At 44.9% G+C, this 22073-nt stretch overlaps 1 protein-coding gene across 4 annotated transcripts in view; it reads left to right on the forward strand.

Moving 5' to 3' along the window:
* Positions 1 to 22073, forward strand: part of LOC139385029 (tumor protein p53 binding protein, 1) — a 43010-nt gene that overhangs the window by 19986 nt on the left and 951 nt on the right. For 2 of the 4 annotated variants that reach the window (XM_071130061.1, XM_071130060.1), the window contains exons 13-28: positions 565 to 681; positions 1082 to 1273; positions 2078 to 2144; positions 5561 to 5665; positions 8873 to 9230; positions 9539 to 9607; positions 10057 to 10209; positions 10308 to 10531; positions 11256 to 11426; positions 13899 to 14290; positions 15031 to 15336; positions 16306 to 16458; positions 18456 to 18644; positions 19331 to 19425; positions 21294 to 21490; positions 22015 to 22073. In XM_071130061.1, the coding sequence (XP_070986162.1) occupies positions 565 to 681; positions 1082 to 1273; positions 2078 to 2144; positions 5561 to 5665; positions 8873 to 9230; positions 9539 to 9607; positions 10057 to 10209; positions 10308 to 10531; positions 11256 to 11426; positions 13899 to 14290; positions 15031 to 15336; positions 16306 to 16458; positions 18456 to 18644; positions 19331 to 19425; positions 21294 to 21490; positions 22015 to 22073 (2847 nt within the window). The remainder of the gene's footprint in view (positions 1 to 564; positions 682 to 1081; positions 1274 to 2077; positions 2145 to 5560; positions 5666 to 8872; positions 9231 to 9538; positions 9608 to 10056; positions 10210 to 10307; positions 10532 to 11255; positions 11427 to 13898; positions 14291 to 15030; positions 15337 to 16305; positions 16459 to 18455; positions 18645 to 19330; positions 19426 to 21293; positions 21491 to 22014) is intronic. The other 2 variants (XM_071130062.1, XM_071130063.1) reach the window with 2 other exon arrangements.

Below are 22073 nucleotides of genomic sequence, written 5' to 3' on the forward strand. Positions count from 1 at the left end.
GGTATGTGTGGGATGGGGTGGGGTAGGACACCAGGGGTATGTGTGGGATGGGGTGGGTTAGGTCACCAGGGGTATGTGTGGGATGGGGGGGGGGTAGGTCACCAGGGGTATGTGTGGGATGGGGTGGGTTAGGTCACCAGGGGTATGTGTGGGATGGGGGGGGGTAGGTCACCAGGGGTATGTGTGGGATGGGGGGGGTAGGTCACCAGGGGTATGTGTGGGATGGGGTGGTTGTTCAAAAATGTGTATTTTTGCTTATTGATTTAACAGCTTTTTAAGTGATTCAATAAATAAGTAGACACCCCCCCCCTCATGTGCTTGCTTGCTGACCACTGATAGCTGAAAGATTTGATAGATTTTCATCTAGTTTCTTTCATATGTCCTAGTCCCTTCAGATCAGTGGCCATGAAGGGAAGGTGGTGATAAAAGACTCAGCCAACTCTATTGAATTCAAAGTGTTTTGTCCCTGCAGTAAATCCATTGGGCTACCAGGAGCCTGTCGTCATTTCAGTCTGTTCAGAGATCGTAATGGTTTTTGTTTGTATTAATATTTGTCCTCTGCAGAGATTCCATTCCACTTCACTCTCCCCAAAGAAGGCGAGCTGATTGGCCCTCCTGTGAGTGCCACTCCCCCTCTGATCAGCCAGTTGAAGCAGACACCAAGACACAGCACTCCGATTGGTGGGTTCCTCCCCCTCAATAAATACTATCAACTGGCTCTCTCCATAGCCAGCTTTACCATTTGAACTGAAGCAAAGTATTCTAACCACCAACCTATATAGTCTCACACATTACTTCACACTCACTCTCTATCCCACACACACACACTCGCCCTCATACATCAACACACACTCACCCTCTCTCTCCGATTCACCCACTCAGGTACACACACACACACACACACACACACACACATACTCTCTCTCTTTGTCGCACCCACCCCCTTTACACAAACACAGTTGTTCTCCCAGTCACCTCACCTCATTCCAATATCATGGTTCGCTAGTAGGATCCCCCAGAGAGGCTCTAATCTGAGCCAGATTACATCGTGGTGGTCGTCGGCTCTTTTTGTTTTCCTCAGACATGACGTCCTTCTCTGAGAAGTCCGCGGCGGTGGGTGATGTTTCCACGGAGACGGCGATGGCGACCAGCGAAATCACGGCGGGGGAGAGTGGCGAGGACACGGCCGACGGGGCTGATGGGAAACTGAGTTTGCGGATGAAGCTGGTGACCCCTGTGGAGGAGGGCAGCTCAGAACACTTCAGCCTGCAGAGTAAGAGCTGTTATAGGACGATTATTAATGTGTTATTACCACGTTATTCAAAGAACAGAAATAGGACAGCACTCCGGTAAATAAACTTAAATAAAAAAATGTATTGCCGCACAAACGTTTGGGGTATGAGCCCTTCAGCGTGCAAGGCAATGGCAATCAATGTCACAACAAGACCACACAGGTGGGTGTAATTCTAAATTGCCAGTCAGTACTGGCCCAGTGGAGATCCCAGCAGAGGGAGCTGTGGGGGAAACATGACAATCAAATAAAGATCCACAATACAAAGACATTATGGTGTCATTACCTAAGTGTTTGGCCTGTTTAGAACCTACAAAAGACAAGAAAAATAACATTCCTCATTAAGGCCTGCTGGGTTACCACGTTATTACCAATGGAATAGGAATTCTAGCTGTTGTAATGGTTTATATTCCAATGTCTGCTTATAAACGTGATATGACCACCCACGTATGTGACCTTTTTGTTTGCCTATGGATGTTCAAGACATCTGTATGTTATTTTCTTGTGAATCTGTGTGTTAGTCCCTTGTCCCTCCATGGTATCATCTTTCAGATGGTACGGTGGTCCATAGAAAATGCAAACAGCATCAAACAATATCCAACAACTGTGTACATAGAATTAAAAGGGTTTCATGTGACTACTGAAGCGTATCCATTGATGTATAGAAATGTGACATCTGCTGACTCTCACACCTTTACTGCAAGAATAGACATCTCAGTTTGTTTGTTTATTTCTTTTGTTCAACCCCCCAAAACACCAAATTAAACACTTTTCTTTTCCTCCCAGAGCCACCGCAATCAGACGAGGAAGGCTCTGTCTCCAAGGTTACCACCGTTGTCAAGGCTGTAACCAGGTAACCCGCTTTGGTTTCTATGCAAAGCAGCCCGATTTCAGGCTTTTTCCCCTGCCTGGGATTTGACTGTGTCCCAAATGGATTCCTACATCTCATTATCACGATTCAGCTTCATTTAATATTATTTAGTTTACATTTTAGTCATTTAGCAGACACTCTTATCCAGAGCCACTTACAGTAGTGTGTGTGCATACATTTTCATACTTTTTTCATACTGGGATGCCTTTTTGTTCACAACTCTGTACCCCAAATAAGAGCACTGTTGAGAATATTATAGAATAATGTGTATATATACAAAGATGCTTAATACAGTATGTTACAACTGTCAGTAAATGATCATGGCTGACATTTGCATTTATTTGCATATATTTAAATGTATTTACGTATACATGTATTACCTGACTTTGTCAGGTCATTTGGTTTCCATGGTTTGTATCAACTCAAACCAAAGTTTATTTGTCACGTGCGTCGAATACAACATTTCACTGTAGACCTTACAGTGAAATGCTTACTTACAGGCTTTAACCAATAGTGCAAAAAAGGTGTTAGGTGAACAATAGGTAGGTAAAGAAATAAAACAACAGTAAAAAGACAGGCTATATACAGTAGCGAGGCCATAAAAGTAGCGAGGCTACATACAGACACCGGTTAGTCAGGCTGATTGAGGTAGTATGTACATATGGTTAAAGTGACTATGCACATATGATGAACAGAGAGTAGCAGTGGTGTAAAAGAGGGGTTGGTGGGTGGCGGGACACAATGCAGATCGCCTGGTTAGCCAATGTGCAGGAGCACTGGTTGGTCGGCCCAATTGAGGTAGTATGTACATGAATATATACAGTGGGGCAAAACTGTATTTAGTCAGCCAACAATTGTGCAAGTTCTCTGGGAGAAAAAACAAAAAAAAAAACTTTTTTGCCCCACTGTAGTTAAAGTGACTATGCATATGTGATAAACAGAGAGTAGTAGCAGCGTAAAAAGAGGGTTTGGGGGGGGACACAATGCAAATAGTCCGGGTAGCCATTTGATGACCTGTTCATGAGTCTTATGGCTTGGGGGTATAGACTTGGCACTTCGGTACCGCTTGCCATGCGGTAGTAGAGATAAGTCTATGGCTGGGGTCTTTGACAATTTTTAGGGCCTTCCTCTGACACCGCCTGGTGTAGAGGTCCTGGATGGCAGGCAGCTTAGCCCCAGTGATGTGCTGGGCCGTACGCACTACCCTCTGAAAGTGCCTTGCAGGCAGAGGCCGAGCAATTGCCGTACCAGGCAGTGATGCAACCAGTCAAGTCAGGATGCTCTCGATGTTGCAGCTGTAGAACCTTTTTAGGAGCTGAGGACCCATGCCATATCTTTTTAGTTTCCTGAGGGGGAATAGGTTTGTCGTGCCCTCTTCACGACTGTCTTGGTGTGTTTGGACCATTCTAGTTTGTTGTTGATGTGGACACCAAGGAACCTGCTCCACTACAGCCCCGTCGATGAGAATGGGGGCGTGCTCGGTCCTCCTTTTCCTGTAGTCCACAATCATCTCCTTAGTCTTGGTTATGTTGAGGGATAGGTTGTTATTCTGGCACCACCCGGTCAGGTCTCTGACCTCCCTATAGGCTGTCTCGTCGTTGTCGGTGATCAGGTGTTCACTGTTGTGTTATCTGCAAACTTAATGAGGGTGTTGGAGTTGTGCCTGGCCATGCAGTCGTGGGTGAACAGGTAGTACAGGAGGGGACTGAGCACGCACCCCTGTGGAACTCCAGTGTTGAGGATCAGCTTGGCAGATGTGTTGCTACCTACCCTCACCACCTGGGGGCGTCCCGTCAGGATGTCCAGGATCCAGTTGCAGAGGGAGGTGTTTAGTCCCAGGATCCTTAGTTTAGTGATGAGCTTTGAGGGTAGTATGGTGTTGAGTGCTGAGCTGTAGTCAATGAATAGCATTCTCACATAAGTGTTCCTTTTGTCGAGGTGGGAAAGGACAGTGTGGAGTGCAATAGAGATTGTATATTCTGTGGATCTGTTTGGGCGGTATGCAAATTGGAGTGGGTCTAAGGTTTCTGGGATAATGGTGTTGATGTGAGCCATTACCAACCTTTCAAAGCACTTCATGGCTACGGACGTGAGTGCTACGGGTCTGTAGTCATTTAGGCAGGTTTCCTTTGTGTTCTTGGGCACAGGGACTATGGTGGTCTGCTTGAAACATGTTGGTATTACAGACTCAATCAGGGACATGTTGAAAATGTTAGTGAAGACACCTGTCAGTTGGCCAGCACATGCCCGGAGCACACGTCCTGGTAAACCGTCTGGCCCCGCAGTCTTGTGTATGTTGACCTGTTTAAAGGTCTTGCTCACGTCGGCTACGGAGAGCGTGATCACACAGTCGTCCGGAACAGCTGATGCTCTCATGCATGCTTCGAAGCGAGCATAGAAGTGATTTAGCTCGTCTGGTAGGCTTGGGTCACTGGGCAGCTCACAGTTGTGCTTCCCTTTGTAGTCTGTAATAGTTTGCAAGCCCTGCCATATAAGACAAGTGTCGGAGCCGGTGTAGTATGATTCAATCTTAGCCTTGTATTGACGCTTTGCCTGTTTGATGGTTCGTCGCGGGGCATAGCAGGATTTCTTGTAAGCTTCCGGGTTAGAGTCCCACACCTTGAAAGCGGCAGCTCTACCCTTTAGCTCAGCGCGAATGTTGCCTGTAATCCATGGCTTCTGGTTGGGGTATGTACGTACAGTCACTGGGGACGACATCCTCGATGCACTTATTGATAAAGCCAGTGACTGATGTGTTCTCCTCAATGCCATCGCTAGAATCCCGGAACATATTCCAGTCTGTGATAGCAAAACAGTCCTGTAGTTTAGCATTTGCTTCATCTTACCACTTTTTTTTATAGATTGAGTCACTGGTGCTTCCTGCTTTAATTTTTGCTTGTAAGCAGGAATCAGGAGGATAGAGTTGTGGTCAGATTTACCAAATGGAGGGAGAGCTTGGTACACGCCTCTGTGTGCGGAGTACAGGTGATCTAGAATTCTTTCCCCCTCTGGTTGCACATTTAACATGTTGATAGAAATTTGGTGGAACTGATTTAAGTTTCCCTGCATTAGTCTCCAGCCACTAGGAGTGCCGTCTCTTAGTGAGTGGTGAGTGCTCATCCTTTTACCATGCACAGTTGAGTTGACACTCGGGTTACGAAAGTAGTTTTGAATTCGCTGGGGGGTTGCTGGTGTCAGTATCCTAGATGCCGACTCCTGCCGTTTTGCCTTCTGGTAAGGGACTGCTCAGGGTGCCTCCGCGTGTGTGTCTCAGGGGGTTTGGTTCTAGTATAAAGACACATTTCCGTTCTTCCCCAAGGAAATTGAGAATACTGCATTGCAAGGCAATTTCATGACATACTATTGGCTTGTTGTATGACCAGTGTCCCTGTCCCCAGCCCCCTGCCCAGCCCCTCTGTGTTCAGCAGGGTGAGGGAGGCCCACAGACAGGTGATGGAGGACCAGACCGAGGCCCATCCCAGTGACCCTGGAACCCCTGTCAGGTAAACAACGTGTATGGCCTCTGACATAGGTTGTATTCATCAGGTCAGTGTGGCACAACATTTAAAAAATGTTGCGCAATGCAAACCTTAAAACAAGAGTTTCTTAGTGGACAAATTTGGATTGTAGGCTACCTCCCAGTTTCGGACTAATCTCTTCGGTTGCATGATAAGGATAGTTATTTTCAGCACGCCTTCGAAATCTAACGTTTGTCTCTGAGCATTTGATGCCAACCTGAAGTAAAGTCAGTTGATTCCCAGTATAATAGCACCCCCTGCTGGCTGAAATGAGAGCCTTGTAGTAACACAAGCCTAATGTCTATTGTGGCCTCAGAGTATCCCTTCTGTTTTAAAGTCCTGTAAAACTTCAATTAAACCTAGTCTCAAATAGCAGCTTGTCCATTTTAAGACGGACAGTGGCACACATTTCAGCAAATAAACGCCTGTTTCAAATAAACGCCTGTTTCAAATAAACGCCTGTTTCAAATATACGCCTGTTTCAAATATACGCCTGTTTCAAATATACGCTGAACGCTGGGTCTAAATGAATTGTTTACAAGGTTACGATGACTTATTTACAAGGTTTCATGTTTGATTTGTTACATTGAATAATTCAGTAATGACTAGAAAAAGTTATGTCAGTCATCTGTTTTTATCAGCAGTAAGAAACTGCTAGCCGTTGGCTGCAACCCGCTGAGAACTGCTAGCTAACTGGCAAACACAAAAACAGTCAACTTCTGGAGTACAGAACCCTAGAAATCGGCTGATCGCACACTAGTGGCGAAAGTAAGAACTGCCAAAATTGCACAGTCAAATAGGAGAATAATTTTCTCAAAATAGAGGCATACTAAGACAGAGATGTGACAGTGTGTAAATGATAACACATTAGTGCAGAAAATGAAGAACATTTATTAAAATGCTAGAAGTGAATTAACTATGCAAGTGAGCAAAAGCTGTGTGCATTATTAAGGAAATAGTTGTTTAGCTCAAATAGTCGCCTGTCTCTAATAAGCGCCTGATGTGTTGAGTGATTTTAAGCAAATAAACACCCATGCTATTAATTAGAGTTTCACGGTATGTCCGATTGGGATAAACAAGGGACATTAATTGTCTGCTCCAATCTTGTGTCCATTTGACCTTGACAGCCCTCTACCTGTCCTGGTATATCTTTAGAATTCAGGAAGTAGGTTGAGTGTGTGTGCGTGCGTGTGAGAGAGACCTACTTCTCTGCTATTTTGGGTACCATTCATGCCCCCTTAGAGAGATGGAGGCTCTGTTTGGTTTTGTCCTGTCGAGGTGTTATAACAAGGTCTTTTTCAAGGTGTCCACACAACACACCACAGCCCTAGTTGGACCTGCTTCTCTGTCCTACCATTACAGGACTACAAAGGCAATATTGAAACCTTTATTAACATTTGGCAAAGGATGATATCAGCCCTTCTATAAGTTTATATACATTGCCTTCAGAAAGTATTCAAACCCCTTGACTTTCTCCACATTATGTTGTGTTACAGCTTGAATTTAAAATTAATTAAATGTATATTTTTTGTCACCAGCCTACACGCAATACCCCATAATGTCAAAGGGGAATTCTGACTTTTTACATTTTAACAAATTCATTAAAAATGAAAAGCTGAAATGTCTTGAGTCAATAAGTATTCAACCCCTTTGTTATGGAAAGCCTAAATAAGTTCAGGAGTAAAAATGTGCTGAACAAGTCACATAATAAGTTGCATGGACTCACTCTGTGTGCAATAATAGTAGTGAACATAATTTTTAATGACTACCTCATCTCTGTACCCCACTCATACAATTGTCTGTAAGGTCCCTCAGTTGAGCATAACATTTCAGACAGATTCAACCACCAGGGAGGTTTTCCAATGCCTCACCAAGGTCACCTATTGGTAGATGGGTAAAAAAAAAGAAAGAAAACAAGCAGACATTGAATATCCCTTTGAGCCTGGTGAAGTTATTAATTACACTTTGGATGGTGTATCAATACATCCAGTCACTACAAAGATATAGCTGTCCTTCCTAACTCAGTTTCCGGAGAGGAAGGAAACTGCTCAGGGATTTCACCATGGGGAGGCCAATGTTGACTTTAAAACAGTTAGTTTCATGGCTGTGATAGAAAACTGAGGATGGATCAACAACATTGTAGCTACTCCACAATACTAACCTAAATGACAGAGTGAAAAATAGGAAGCCTGTACAGAATACAAATATTCCAAAACATGCATCCTCTTTGCAACAAGGTACTAAAGTAATACTGCTAAAAATGTGGCAAAGTAATTCACTTTTTGTCCTGAATACAAAGTGATATGTTTGGGGCAAATCCAATACAACACATTACTGAGTACCACTCTATTTCAGTCATAGTGCTGGCTGTTATGGGTATGCTTCAGGACTGGGGAGTTTTTCAGGATAAAAAATAAACGTAATGAAGCTAAGCACAGGGAAAATCCTAGAGGAAAACCTGGTTCAGTCTGCTTTCCACCAGACACTGGGAGATGAATTCACCTTTCAGCAGGACAATAACCTAAAACACAAAGCCAAATCTACATCGGAGTTGCTTACCAAGAAGACAGTGAATGTTCCTGAGTGGCCGAGTTACAGTTTTGACTTAAATCTACGGCAAGACCTGAAAATGGTTGTCTAGCAATGATCAACAACCAATTTGACGGAGCTTGAAGAATTATGAAAATAATAATAGGCAAATGTTGCACAATCCAGGTGTGGAAAGCTCTTAGAGATTTACCCAGAAAGACTCACAGATGTAATCACTTCCAACGGTGCTTCTACAAAGTATTGACTCAGGGGTGTGAGTACTTATGTAAATGAGAGCTGTCTGTATTTCATTTTCAAAAGTTTCAAAAAATATGTTTTCGCTTTGTCATTATGGAGTATTGTGTGTAGATGGGTGAGAAAACAAATGTATTTAATCCATTTTTATTTCCGGCTGTAACACAACAACATGTGGAATAATTTAAGGGATATGAATACTTTCTGAAGGCACGGTATATTTATATGTGCATACATGTATTTCTATTAGTCCTGAAAGTGCTTTACAGTGTAGGGACTCACCCCATCCATGTGTAGCGCCCCTCTGGGTGATGCACGGCAGCCATTTTGACTCTTGAACGCTCACCACACAATGAAAGTGGTTGATTGTGACATTGACATATGAAATGTCTCTCTCACCTTTCACAGAGGGGAACTGTTCAGCTCACCCTCACAGCAGAAAAGCTCCCAAAGACCCTCCATCCCTTCTCTCTCCCTGGAATGCATCAGCCTCCCCAACAGCCAATCCGAGCCCCTCTCCAGCCCCCGCCAGGAAGTGAAGCATACGTTGCCATTGGGGCTCAGAGAGAAAGAGCCTCCTGCTGAACCATCCACCCCAGGCCATCCAGCAGTGAAAACACCACAAAAAGGTACCGCAGCTGGGGATAGAGAGCCGTGTGGGCCCCCGGAGCCATCCACCCCCACCAGAGCCGCTGCCATCAGACAGAGGGCCGTGTCCCAGCAGACAAGCTTTGACAACACCATCTCTCCCAGTTCACCCAGTAAGGTAAGAGCCACTGGGTTAGCTACAAGGATATGGTTGATCATTTTGCAAGGGAATAGAAAGTGATGAGATTCCTATCCGTTATTCTTCTAGCCTAACCAACATTCCCCCCCCCTTGTTCTCTCTCTTTCTTTTCATCAATCTTACTTGTCTCATGTTCTCCTGTTTTGTTGTTTCTCTCTCACTCCCTTCATCCACCTTGCCTGTCTCATGTCCTGCTGTTTTGTCGCCCCCCTCCCTCTTTCTTACACTCTCTTCATCCAACCTTGCTTGTCTCATGTGTCCTTTTGCTTCCTCCTCTCTGACTCTAGCTTTGTCAGAGAGTGGCGTTTCAGCAGACCAGTTTTGAAGCGGCTGGCCCCAGGTCTCCAGCAGCCAGCGTAAGGGTCCTTAGTTACCTCCTGTCCTTCTTACAATGTCAAAATGGAACAATAATAACATGTCCGAATAACAGAAACAACCATTGTCCCTTCTGCTAGCCCCTACTCCTTAACGGTTAGCAGATGAAGATTGGCATCCTGTTTGAAATTCAATTCATAAATTGACAATTGCTTATTGTATTTTATGATTTTTATCTCTGACAGAATATAAAACTGGAGTGACCTTGTAGCAGATCAAGGGCTGAATGTATCAAACGTCTCAGGGGTGCTGATCTAGGATCTGGTCCAACCTGCCCATGTAATCTTATTCATTATGATCTCTGAGGCACAACTGATCCTAGATCAGCACTTCTGCTCTGAGATACTTGATACATACACCCATCAGGGGCTGTAAGCGAATAACGCATTCTGAGGGTCAAGGGTTAACTCCACCCCCTTCTGTGTGACAGGGCGAGCTAGAGACCCCACCCTCGAGGGCAGCTGCTGGTCCCGTCCATCGCAGACACGTGCGGACAATTCAGGAAGTGCGGACGACGGTCACACGCATCATCACTGACGTGTACTACGAGGACGGGAGAGAGGTGGACTGTAAGGTCACTGAGGTGGGGACCAAGCCATTTAGCTCATAGACCTTTCAACTCTTTCTTTTTGACATTGATTACGCCTCACTGTTGCTGTGTGTGTGTGTGTTCTTCCTCAGGAGTCGGAGGAGCCGGTGGTGGACAGCCGTGTGTTGGAAAGCGACATCTCTCCGTGTCGCACCGGCAGCTCCATGACCTCCGGTGACCTGGGTGATGTCAGCTCTCTGTCCTCCAAAGCTTCCAGCCTGCAGCACAGCTCCGGGGGCACCAGCATAGTTACGGGTCCTGCCCAGAGGGGCCCTGAGTTTGTCATGCCGCCCAGCCGAGGGGCCAAGTCTGTCAGGTACTGTAATGGACATGGGTTTGAATTGGATTGTATTTTATTTAAATGATGCATGCAGTTAATTTCCTGATCTGAATTGACCTTTTCCGTCTAGTGACTGCCTTCTGCCTTCTTATAATGAGTGGCCCTCAGTCTAGTCTTCTGTAACATGATCTATATCCATGCTCTAACACTATTTATTGTGCTTATTTCTTAGTCTTAATCTCTGTTGTCTTTGCACGCACATTTTCACACCTGTCAACAACAAACATCAGAGAAACAAAATAATTCCTATACTAAACAAGGGTTCAGTATCTAAGTACCCTCTTAACCATAGAAATAGAATTACTAGAAGTGACATTCTATGTCTATGCTTTTAACCACTCTTACGTGTTGACAGGTATGCATGCATATATCAGTCTTTGACTTTGTCCACTGTCTAACTACCCCTCCGCCACAACCCCCCAACCCAACACCCAGATAAGTTATTCTAAGGCCCTATCCACAACTGCTCCCCTAGATGGACCAACCCATATGGTCACAATAGGGGTATCCATCAGCTGCCCCATTTCTGCTGTACTGACCGTCCTTCTCTTGGTAGAACTTGGCCTGGGCATAGATCTAGGATCAGCTAACCCTCCCCAACCCTAACCTCAACCATCATAAGGAAAAATATAAAACTGACCTTAGTTCAGCTTTTATGGGATGATTCATCCTTCCCTGTCCCTCTCCTCTCTGTCTGCAGCCCCAGGAGGGGGAGTGGGCCACAGCAGAGGGGCCACAGGGGTCAAACGGCAGGGTCAGAGTTCATGGGCGAGAGAGTTCAAGGACTCCATGGGTCACGGGCATTCACCCCATTGACGCCCCGCGGAAGAGCCAGGAGGGGCAGACCTCCGTCCCGCTCACCCCTGTCCAGGTGAGCCCTGTCTAGGGACGCCACTGGAGCTGTAGTGGGTCAGAGTTTCAGAAACACCTAGTGACATCATCAAAAGCAGACATTAGGTGCATGAACAAACACAACTACATCCACGCCAGCACGTACGTAGCCAAATGTGCCTTCCCAAAATAGTAATGCAACGCGATTCAACCGGTGTGCAACGCATGGGAGTTGGTTGCTTCCCGACATCATTCAGCATTCTAAAACCTGTGGGTGCGTGTACATTTTTTCCAACCTTTAGGCTTCCATTTTGAAAACAAGTCAACCTGAGATGAGACACTGAGATAGTTTAATGAAACCTTAGAATTGAGTACAGAAATTGAACATTTTGGGTTCCTAGCTTTAGAACAAGGATCCTCCATCCTGCTGTTTCTAGAGAGCTGCAGTAGCCCAGGTATTTGTTCCAGACCATTGTCTCTCCAATCCCACAGGGTCCCTGCTGACATTATCCTTTTCCTGTCTTCACTAATCATCTCAACGCAACACAGCTGTCTCCTTTTCCTGTCTTCACCTATCATCTCAATGCAACACAGCTGTCTCCTTTTCCTGTCTTCACCTATCATCTCAATGCAACACAGCTGTCTCCTTTTCCTGTCTTCACTAATCATCTCAATGCAACACAGCTGTCTCCTTTTCCTGTCTTCACCTATCATCTCAATGCAACACAGCTGTCTCCTTTTCCTGTCTTCACCAATCATCTCAATGCAACACAGCTGTCTCCTTTTCCTGTCTTCACTAATCATCTCAATGCAACACAGCTGTCTCCTCTTCCTGTCTTCACTAATCATCTCAATGCAACACAGCTGTCTCCTTTTCCTGTCTTCACTAATCATCTCAATGCAACACAGCTGTCTCCTTTTCCTGTCTTCACTAATCATCTCAATGCAACACAGCTGTCTCCTTTTCCTGTCTTCACTGATCATCTCAATGCAACACAGCTGTCTCCTTTTCCTGTCTTCACTAATCATCTCAATGCAACACAGCTGTCTCCTTTTCCTGTCTTCACTAATCATCTCAATGCAACACAGCTGTCTCCTTTTCCTGTCTTCACTAATCATCTCAATGCAACACAGCTGTCTCCTTTTCCTGTCTTCACTAATCATCTCAATGCAACACAGCTGTCTCCTTTTCCTGTCTTCACTAATCATCTCAATGCAACACAGCTGTCTCATTTTCCTGTCTTCACTAATCATCTCAATGCAACACAGCTGTCTCCTTTTCCTGTCTTCACTAATCATCTCAATGGAACACAGCTGTCTCCTTTTCCTGTCTTCACCTATCATCTCAATGCAACACAGCTGTCTCCTTTTCCTGTCTTCACCAATCATCTCAATGCAACACAGCTGTCTCCTTTTCCTGTCTTCACTAATCATCTCAATGCAACACAGCTGTCTCCTTTTCCTGTCTTCACTAATCATCTCAATGCAACACAGCTGTCTCCTTTTCCTGTCTTCACTAATCATCTCAATGCAACACAGCTGTCTCCTTTTCCTGTCTTCACTAATCATCTCAATGCAACACAGCTGTCTCCTTTTCCTGTCTTCACTAATCATCTCAATGCAACACAGCTGTCTCCTTTTCCTGTCTTCACTAATCATCTCAATGCAACACAGCTGTCTCCTTTTCCTGTCTTCACCAATCATCTCAATGCAACACAGCTGTCTCCTTTTCCTGTCTTCACCAATCATCTCAATGCAACACAGCTGTCTCCTTTTCCTGTCTTCACCAATCATCTCAATGCAACACAGCTGTCTCCTTTTCCTGTCTTCACTAATCATCTCAATGGAACACAGCTGTCTCCTTTTCCTGTCTTCACCTATCATCTCAATGCAACACAGTTGTCTCCTTTTCCTGTCTTCACCAATCATCTCAATGCAACACAGCTGTCTCCTTTTCCTGTCTTCACTAATCATCTCAATGCAACACAGCTGTCTCCTTTTCCTGTCTTCACTAATCATCTCAATGCAACACAGCTGTCTCCTTTTCCTGTCTTCACTAATCATCTCAATGCAACACAGCTGTCTCCTTTTCCTGTCTTCACTAATCATCTCAATGCAACACAGCTGTCTCCTTTTCCTGTCTTCACTAATCATCTCAATGCAACACAGCTGTCTCCTTTTCCTGTCTTCACCAATCATCTCAATGCAACACAGCTGTCTCCTTTTCCTGTCTTCACCAATCATCTCAATGCAACACAGCTGTCTCCTTTTCCTGTCTTCACTAATCATCTCAATGCAACACAGCTGTCCCTGTCTAACATGTATGTTTCTTATTGACTAAAAGGAGCCCAGACTTTAAAGCACTACTTGAAGAAATGTGCAGTATATAGAACATGACTGGTCTGTTCCACTGGAGGAGTAACGCTGATCTGTTCTTTACATAACGTTTCTAAACATATGTCTGTAATGTTCAAAATGTTGATGGTGCTCTTTGTCCTATTGACTCTCTCAGGGGTGCCGGCGTCCCTCGTACCAATGCCCGCGGCCAACCACTGTCCTCCTCCGAGGATGAGCCCTACACCCGCCTGTGTCCCACCCCGCACATCCCAGACAGCCCAGCGGTCCCCAGCCACTCCTCCACGTCTCTCCTCACCACCATTTCCCAAGATGAAAGCAGCCCAGCTGGGAGCAGCTTCGTGGGGCTTCGCGTGGTGGCCAAGTGGTCCAGCAACGGCTACTTCTACTCAGGCCGCATCACCAAGGACCTGGGCGAGGGGCGTTACCGGCTGCTCTTCGATGACAGCTATGAGTGCGAGGTCACGGGCAAGGACATCCTGCTGTGCGACCCCATCCCCCTGGACACTGAGGTCACGGCACTGCTGGAGGACGAGTACTTCAGCACAGGTGATTCTGCGTTCAAAACTGGGAACTCTGAAAAATATGAGGTCAAATCATGACGTCAGTGATCTTCAGGTCGGAAAGTCGGAGCTCTAGAAAGAGACCTGAGTTGGAATGACCGTTCAAATAGATTTTTCCCAGTCCAAGCTCGTTTTCTTTCCTCCTTCCCAGTAGTTTTGAAAGCAATAAAGTCGGAAGTCAGAGAGTTCCCAGTTGTTTTGAAAGCGGCATGAGAAGGGGAAAAGAGAGGACAGATTGTTTGCACTCCCAAAGTTTACACTTGAACAATCCCTGACATGGATGTAAAAGCATATGATTGGTTTGGTGTAAGCTTTCTCCCATGGTTAAACGCATGACGGGGAGTGTGAAAACACGTGTGGAGAATCTGGACGTAGGACAGGAGAGGACAGGAGAAGAGAGAATGGGGTTGGAATGGGTTTGGAGTGGAGGATAGAGGAATAAGACAATTCGAGTCTCAACACAGACCCATGGCTGAGAAGAGGTCAGGCTGTCACTGGAAACTAATTTCCCTTCATGTGGTTGGCCCTTTTCCCAATTCTGTCTTTAAATGAAAAATAAATTGGTGATCCTGACTCTCCACAAATGTGTAATGGATCTTCAGTGGAATGTTAACGTCAGTGTACTGTAGTCTCTCTTCAATTGACTGTTGTTTTTCTCCATGTAGCTGATATGATGCAAATTTGACTGCTTATCAACCCTTCTCTGGCTTTGCGTTGTCTCCCCAGGTCGAGTGAAGGACTACAAGAAGGAGGGCGAGGACTTGTTCTACAGTGTGGAGAAGCAGGGCCAGACTACAGCTGTAGAGAGGGAGGGCCAGACTACAGCTGTAGAGAGTGAGGGCCAGACTACAGCCACTACAGCTGTAGAGAGTGAGGGCCAGACTACAGCCACTACAGCTGTAGAGAGGCAGTGGTACAGCCGCAGTTCTGTCATCCTGACCATGGAGCAAGGCAACAGGCTGAGAGAACAGTACGGCCTGGGACCCTACGAGCCCTCCACACCCCTTGCCAAGGCCTCTGATATCAGCCTGGGTAAGACAACCACAAAGCTTTGAGGATTGACTAAGTGAGAACCATATAGCCGTGCCCTGGCAAGAACCACAAGTACCCTTTCCACACTGAGCCGAGATGTACTCCACTGGCCTGGTTACGCTAACACAATAGTTGCTGGAACTCTTCTGGAAAGGACAGTGTGAAACTAAATGATTGGACCTAGCACAGTAGCATACCACCCAGCATCCCACTGCTGGCAGGGTTGGTCCTGGGTGGTCCCTGGATGGGAGACCAGATACGACGAAGTGGTGTAAGAGGGCCAGTAGGAGGTACTCTTTTCTCTGGTCTAAAGAAATAATAAAAAATATCCCAATGCCACAGGGCAGTGATTGGGGACATTGCCCTGTGTAGTGTAGGGTGCAGTCTTTCGGATGGGACGTTAAACGGGTGTCCTGACTCTCTGTGGTCACTAAAAGATCCCATGGCACTTATTATAAGAGTAGGGGTGTTAACCCTGGTGTCCTGGCTAAATTCCCAATCTGACCCTCATACCATCATGACCACCTAATCATCCCCAGCTTCCAATTGGCTCATTCATCTCCACTTCTCTCCCCTGTAACTATTACCCAGGTCGTTGCTGTAGATGAGAATGTGTTCTCAGTCAACTTACCCGGTTAAATAAAAACAGTACAGGTTGGGTTGGCATGATAATGTTAAAATGGTATAATGTGAGCACTGCCCAATAAGGAAATATATTACATTACTCCTCTTAAGTTTGAGTTGAGTCATCTCTACGTTTCACATAGCTTGATAAAGACTCCCAAGTCCCTGTGAAAACAGTGATTCCTTCATACAGGAAGAATCTGCTGAGTGTTTCATCAAACAGAAGTGGGGTTAAATGTTAGTCATTTCCCTGTCAAGTGTGATGACGTGTGACATTGCTGTGCCCGCCCCCACAGATTGAAGTAGAGATATAATGAGTACATTCTATGGCGCTGTCTTCCACAGATAACCTGGTGGAGGGGAAGAGGAGACGCAGGGGGATCACAGGGGGGGCCAGCCCCCTCACCCCTGGCCCCTCTGGGAAGAGGAAGCTGATCAGCTCTGAGGACAGGGACAGGACCCCGGCTAAGCGAGGCCGCAGAGGGGGAGCCAGAGCCGGTACGGAGACCAAGTCACCCTAAACTTGACACCATACCTTAACCCTGACCCTACACCTAACCTCTGTGTCCAAGCCTAAACTCTCAACTGTAACCTCTAACATTTAGGTTCAACTTAAATGTCAACCCAAAACCTAAAATGCCCACCTCCAACCCCAGTCTATTTAACACTAAGCCACAGCCCTAACCTCAATCTCAGTAACACTAAGCCACAGCCCTAACCTCAACCTCGGAGCATAGATCACTGAGCAAACCATACAGACCTGACCCCAGAACCGTGGACTGAGAGCCCTTGGTGATGGTTTGGATAGGTGGAGGCATTTTATACATTCTAGAAATGTGTTTCTATATTTATTAACATAATTGGTCTCAGTGGGGTGCAGAATTTTTAGACTGCTGCAATGTACATTTTAACTATTTATTAATACAATTGGTTTTAGTCAGTATTGGTCGTTTTTATGAATGTAATTATGAACTATAAGAGCAGGGCACGCATTGAAAATGTAATGGTTTTTTTAACACCATTTTTTTTAATAAAGATTTGGATATTTGAAATGATTTTCTGTAAAGAGTATTCTTAGTATTGCTAGCTCTCTATAGAGATTACAGTATATAACCAGTCATAAAGCCTTTGAGTTTGTATTCAGACCCACAGACATTTTTGACTACCACAGTGCACTGCAACCACCACCCTCTCCTTATAATATAATAATATATGCCATTTAGTAGACGCTTTTATCCAAAGCCACTTAGTCATGCGTGCATACTGCATACATTTTATGTACGAGGTGGCAGGTAGCCTGGTGGTAGAGTGTTGGACTAGTAACCGAAAGGTTGCAAGATCGAATCCCTGAGCTGACAAGGTAAAAATCTGTCATTCTGCCCCTGAACAAGGCAGTTAACCCACTGTTCCTAGGCTGTCATTGAAAATAAGAATTTGTTCTTAACTGACTTTCCTAGTTAAAGGTCAAATAAAAATATGTTTTCTTTAAAACGGGTGGTCCTGGGAATTGAAACCACTATCCTGGCGTTGCAAGTGCCATGCTTTACCAACGGAGCGACAGAGGACCTTAGGCTGAGTTGGTATGTGAATAACTATTAATAGACTTGGTGTTGGTCCACATGTGTAAAGGAAACAGGTAAAGGTGTGTTTTTATATTATCCACTGAATATTTGCTCAGAGGGGTGTCTTTCCATAAACCTTTCACTCCTTTGAACCGCGCACGGATCCCAAAAACTTGTTTTGAGTGACGGCAGACAATGTTTCATGACATTGAGAGAAGTGTCAAGTCAAACCTGTTTTCCTTTAGTTGTTTGAAGGGCTGAACCTCATGTTTTACTGTACTGGTGGTGTTTGAAGGGCTGAACCTCATGTTTTACTGTACTGGTGGTGTTTGAAGGACTGAACCTCATGTTTTACTGTACTGGTGGTGTTTGAAGGACTGAACCTCATGTTTTACTGTACTGGTGGTGTTTGAAGGACTGAACCTCATGTTTTACTGTACTGGTGGTGTTTGAAGGACTGAACCTCATGTTTTACTGTACCGGTGGTGTTTGAAGGGCTGAACTTCATGTTTTACTGTACTGGTGGTGTTTGAAGGGCTGAACCTCATGTTTTACTGTACTGGTGGTGTTTGAAGAGCTGAACCTCATGTTTTACTGTACTGGTGGTGTTTGAAGGACTGAACCTCATGTTTTACTGTACTGGTGGTGTTTGAAGGACTGAACCTCATGTTTTACTGTACTGGTGGTGTTTGAAGGGCTGAACCTCATGTTTTACTGCACCGGTGGTGTTCGTGTTCTTCCTCAGTCTGTTATAAAGCTATTTTTCTTCATAGACCTTTTCTCTCTTGAAATACACAATTCCAGCTGTTTCATTGATGGTTTCTAATTTCTGCTGTCTCTCTATTTCTCTTTTATTTATCTCTCGCTCTCTCTCTGTGTATGTGTCTCTGATTGGGCGTCTGTATGTGTCCATCCATTCATTTCTCTCCACAGGTCAGCGGGTTGGTGTGTGTAACACCTCAGGCAGTGGCACCGACCTGCCCTGGGACCATAGTGACCTGGCGGAGACTCACGGCCCGCTGCCCCAGAGTGCATCTCTCTTCGTGGGCTTTGTCTTCATGCTGACCGCATCATCAGAGAGCGACCGCCAGACCAACCAGCCAATCAGCGATGGCGAGGAGGGTGAGAAGGCTATGGCCCAATCCCAAATCTACCCCTAAACCCTTGTGGAGATGGGAGAGGATTTGATTGGTATAAGCAATATGGTGAAACTCCATCTGCCCTATCAGAGGACAGGGTGGAGCTATAGTACTATCAAATTGCAAACACCTCTCAAATCCAGTCAGATCTCCACATGCATAGGGTCCAGGGGTTGATTCTGGATGGGACCCTTGTGTATTCCCAGACTGTGGAACACCCCTTAAAGGGATAGTTCATTCCAGTGTTCAAATTATACATTGTCTTTTAGGTGTCCACAACATTGAAATCTTTGACCTTTTGGGGGAGCCCCACATTTATATTTGAATTATTATGGGGTCTCTAATTTGACGTTCATTCCAATGTTAAAGTTTGACAGATCATCATTAATCGGCGGATTCCTAACTTTGAGACTTTGGTGTTAATAATTGATGTCAATGGGAAACTTCCAAGAAACAAATGACTGAGTGTGTGGATCAAGTAAAAATTTTGCCCAGGAATCTGGTTAGTTTTAGGCAAAGGTCTTCCACAGTGGTCTGTGCAGCCTCAATGAAATGCATTTAATTCATTTAAGACACACCGACATCCTTTTTTGTTTATCTAAATGACAGCTAAAGATCTCTCTGATTGTGTATGTTAACATGTTTTATGTTGTCCTTTCCCTCCAATAGAGTATGTGCAGACGGCCCCCTATCACAAACGCTACACTGAGACACAGCTGGAGGCCGGAGCAGGCTTCATCCTCAACGACTTCAACGAGGAACAGGTGACATGGAACACCCATAGAGAGAGAATTACTAGAGGGACAAAGCCTCTCATTTCACTGCAATTCTATTTCTATGAGCACACTTCTACAGCCATGTCAGTTCTCATGGAATATGGAGAGAGAAGCGACAGTAGGGAGGCATTACTGTATGTAGGCACACTACATCCTCTGCACCTACAGTTGAAGTTGGAAGTTTATGATGAAGCCTACACTTAGGTTGGAGTCAAACTTGTTTTTCAACCACTCCACAAATTTCTTGTTAACAAACTATAGTTTTGGCAAGTCGGTTAGGACATCTACTTTGTGCATGACTAGTCATTTTCCCAACAGACAAATTATTTCACTTATAATTCACTGTATCACAATTTCAGTGGGTCAGAAGTTTACCTACACTAAGTTGATTGTGGATTTAAACAGCTTGGAAAATTCCAGAAAATTATGTCATGGCTTTAGAAGCTTCTGATAGGCTAATTGACATAATTTGAGTCAATTGGAGGTGTACCTGTGGATGTATTTCAAGGCCTACCTTTAAACTCAGTACCTCTTTACTTGACATCATGGAAAAATCAAAATAAATCACCCAAGACCTCAGAAGAAAAATTGTAGACCTCCACAAATCTGGTTCATCCTTGGGAGCAATTTCCAAACGCCTGAAGGTACCACTTTCATCTGAACAAACACCATGGGACAACGCAGCAGTCATACTGCTCAAGAAGGAGACGTGTTCTGTATATCCACAATAAAATGAGTCCTATATCGACATGACCTGAAAAGCCGCTCAGCAAGGAAGAAGCCACTGCTCCAAAACTGCCATAAAATAAGCCAGAATACAGTTAGCAAATGCATATGGGGACAAAGACCGTACTTTTTAAAGAAATGTCCTCTGGTCTGATGAAAAAAAAAATAGAACTGTTTGGCCATAATGACCATCGTTATGTTAGGAGGAAAAAGGGGGATGCTTGCAAGCCAAAGAACACCATCCCAACTGTGAAGCACGAGGGTGGCAGCATCATGTTGTTGGGGGTGCTTTGCTGCAGGAGGGACTGATGCACTTCACAAAATAGATGGCATCATGAGGCAGGAAAATTATGTGGATATATTGAAGCAACATCTCAAGACATCAGAGACCAAGTTAAAGCTTGGTCTCAAAATGGGTCTTCCAAATGGACAATGACACCAAGCATACTTCCAAAGTTGTGGCAAAATGGCTTAAGGACAACAAAGTCAAGGTATTGGAGTGGCCATCACAATGCCCTGACCTCAATCCCATAGAAAATTTGTGAGCAGAACTGAAAAAGCGTGTGTGAGCAAGGAGGCCTACAAACCTGACACAGTTACACCAGCTCTGTCAGGAGGAATGGGCCAAATTGCCCCAACTTATTGTGGGAAGCTTGTGGAAGGCTACCCGAAACGTTTGACCCAAGTTAAACAATTTTAAAGGCAATGCTACCAAATACTAATTGAGTGTATGTAAACTTCTGACCTACTGGAAATGTGATGAAAGAAATAAAAGCTTAAATAAATCACTCTACTATTATTCTGATATTTCACATTCTTAAAATGAAGTGGTGATCCTATCTGACCTAAGACAGGGAATTTTTACTAGGATTAAATGTCAGGAATTGTGAAAAACTGAGTTAAATGTATTTGGCTAAGGTGTATGTATACTTCTGACTTCAACTGTATATGTCACAGGAGGTAGTGCACTTGCTCTGTAAACAAAAGGTCCCTGGTTCAAGTTCCATTTCAGCATTCTTCCCTCAATTGTTCCACTAAAAGAATACAAGGTTTAGCTTTCCTTCTACATATACAATTTCTAATATTGCCCATCGTGAAGTGTCCTCTCTTGTGATTCCCTCCCGCCGCAGTGCAAGGCGGCCTATCAGAGCCTGCTGATCACCGACCAGCATAGCCGAACCAGGAAGTACCTGCTGTGTGTGGCCAGTGGTGTGCCGTGTGTGTCTCACATCTGGGTGAGGGACTGTTGCAAGGAGGGCAAGCTGCTCAACTACAGGAACTACCTGCTGCCCGCCGGAGTGGGCCCTGACGAGCGCATAGTGGAATGGTGGGGATTGTAGTTGTTTATGTCCAAAAATTGTCAGACTACACCTGCCCCTATCATATAGGAATATTAATGCAGGCAATTTAAGTCGGCCCTCTCAAGTGACACAAATGTAAACACTGGTAGTCTACTATTATAATGGCATCCACAGTCTATCAATCAACCACATTTTATAAAACCCTTTTAACAATAGCAGTTGTCACAAAGTGCTTTACAGATACCCAGCCTAAAACCCCTTAGAGCAAGCAATGCATAAGCACCGTGGCTAGGAAAAACTCCCTGGAAAGGCAGGAACCTAGGAAGAAACCAGGCTCTGAGGGGTGGCCAGTCCTCCTTATGTACCAGGTGGAGATTTTAAGAGTACTTGTGCCAGATGTGTTCAACTGTTCCTAGATGACCAGCAGGTCAAAACAAATAACCACGGTGGCTATAGAGTCATGCATTCAAACTGAACAAAACACTTCAAGAATGAATATGGTCCTGGTGCTGAGGGGAATGCATTGAGTGCTTTTGTTTATTTTGATCAGGCATCCGCGCTGCAGCCCGTTTAAGGCCCTGCGGGTCCTGTTGGTATTTGAGGAGCCGG

This window comes from Oncorhynchus clarkii, chromosome 26, assembly GCF_045791955.1.
Source record: "Oncorhynchus clarkii lewisi isolate Uvic-CL-2024 chromosome 26, UVic_Ocla_1.0, whole genome shotgun sequence".
Classification (NCBI taxonomy): Eukaryota; Metazoa; Chordata; class Actinopteri; order Salmoniformes; family Salmonidae; genus Oncorhynchus; species Oncorhynchus clarkii.